At 39.1% G+C, this 1792-nt stretch overlaps 1 protein-coding gene across 1 annotated transcript; it reads left to right on the top strand.

The window, feature by feature from the left end:
- Nucleotides 1-218: 218 nt before the first annotated feature.
- LOC129725372 (uncharacterized) lies at nt 219-1060 on the top strand. The gene is made up of 2 exons (XM_055681137.1): nt 219-269; nt 333-1060. The coding sequence occupies exons 1-2, from the start codon at nt 267-269 to the stop codon at nt 939-941; spliced, it is 612 nt and encodes a 203-aa protein (XP_055537112.1). The 5' UTR covers nt 219-266; the 3' UTR covers nt 942-1060.
- Nucleotides 1061-1792: the final 732 nt, after the last annotated feature.

The raw sequence follows: 1792 nt of genomic DNA, 5'->3' as shown, positions 1-1792 counted from the left end.
GGAGCGCTAGATTTCAATGTTTTGGGTGATGGTTGAGTGTCACACAGACTGGATGCAGATTTCGAAGAAAGAGTACTTTGAGTAGTCAATTATCACTTTGAATTGTTGCCACACGACTCTTCATGCTGGCAGTGAGGCCCCACCGTGAAGGTATTGTTATCTTGTAAGTTCGTTTCTATAAAATGTGTAGCTCTCGCACTATTCACATACATTGTAAAAGTAACCTTCATTGGTAGAACCCGCTATTAAATCAGTTGTTGGAGAAAATGGTGAATATTTAAACTATTCTAATATCCGATTGCAGCATTGATAGTAGAAATTTGTTCATTTAGAAAACAGTGGTGTATTTTGTGACCCTAGTTCTTGGATGTTATGGACAAGGATTCAGCGGTTACAACTATCCCAAACCGAGCTGCCAGCTTCAACTTCCGGTTACATACACCGAAACTCAAGTTCAAACGCAGACGCAATACTTTACGAATAGTGTCACCGTACCGGTTTACATAACGTCAACAGTTGTCACGGAAAGGCTGGTAACAAACTACGCAACCGTTGTATCTTCAGTGCCTCAATATTTTACCGAAACCAGTACCGTCTATATCACGCCTAGTCCTGTGGTCATGTATCAAACTGTCGTATCTACCGCATCTGTTTGTGCTGATGTAGCCGTTGATAATCAGAGTAGCAAGCAAGAAGAGGCCAACACTTACTTACCACCGGTAGAACAAGGTGCCAGCTCCGTTGTCGATGATTTCAAGCAAACTGTGTCCAACCCTTATTTGCCACCTACCGGCAGTGGAACGTCAGGTAACGTTGTAAAACTCAGCCTGGGTGACGCCGGCGTTGCTTCCTATCAGCGAAGTATCTTCCAGGCGAATCCATTTGACAGCCGCCGATCGCGATTTGTGTTACCTCTTGGTGCGTTACCACCAAATGTTTGACAGGTGTTGGCATACGCCGCGATGCACCAGATTGTGTTAGTTAAGTGCGTTACCATGGGATTTTTATGGTTTGAGCTGCATGTTTTATAGTAGCCATTTAGAAGAAGGAAAAACATCAAAGTGAGAGTAAAATATTCCGTTTTTGAGAATAATAAAGTTTGTAATTCAACACGTAATATTCCGATACCAATCAATTTGTAAACTTCAAATAAGAATTGTGAAGTCGCCACAAAGGGCGACTTCGAGTTTCCAAAAACACAAAACTTGGAAATAGTCAATGCATACTATGTAAAAACACTACCTCTTGTTGTCATGATCACAGCAAATACGAGATAGTGTTTTCATAGGTGATGCATTAACTAGTTCCAAATTCTGTGCCTTTGAAATCGGAATTGGCTTCTAGGGGCTCCTACACAGTTTCACCTTAACTCTATTCTATTCGTTCGGACAACCTAACGCCTAAATCGAGACTCGTCTGACTGCGTCAATGTTCTATTGATGAATGGTAGTTTAAATGCCAAATTCCAAATTCGTCTGCGATTTGCAATGATTTTGAATTTTAAACCAAATTTTCAAGACGTTTTTTCCTAAAAAGTTGTAGAAAGTATGTTAAATCATGCTTCCTATATAAGAAACTAAAAGGAAACTATTAGCACTTTTCGTTTTTTGTACTTTAATAGCGCTACAGAATATAAAACCGCTTTTATTCAGTTATAACAGTCATGTGCCAATGACACAAGTCATTTGAAATATAATGTTTTAACATCTTGTATAAAAACATATTCTTGCAATTTTTCACACCAAATTTCAACCGTGTAGAATTATTTTTACTGAAGTTTTAATTTAGTCGC

Source organism: Wyeomyia smithii, chromosome 2, assembly GCF_029784165.1.
Source record: "Wyeomyia smithii strain HCP4-BCI-WySm-NY-G18 chromosome 2, ASM2978416v1, whole genome shotgun sequence".
Classification (NCBI taxonomy): Eukaryota; Metazoa; Arthropoda; class Insecta; order Diptera; family Culicidae; genus Wyeomyia; species Wyeomyia smithii.
The sequence above is the reverse complement of the archived record's forward strand: the minus strand, read 5'-3'. Positions and strand labels throughout refer to the sequence as shown.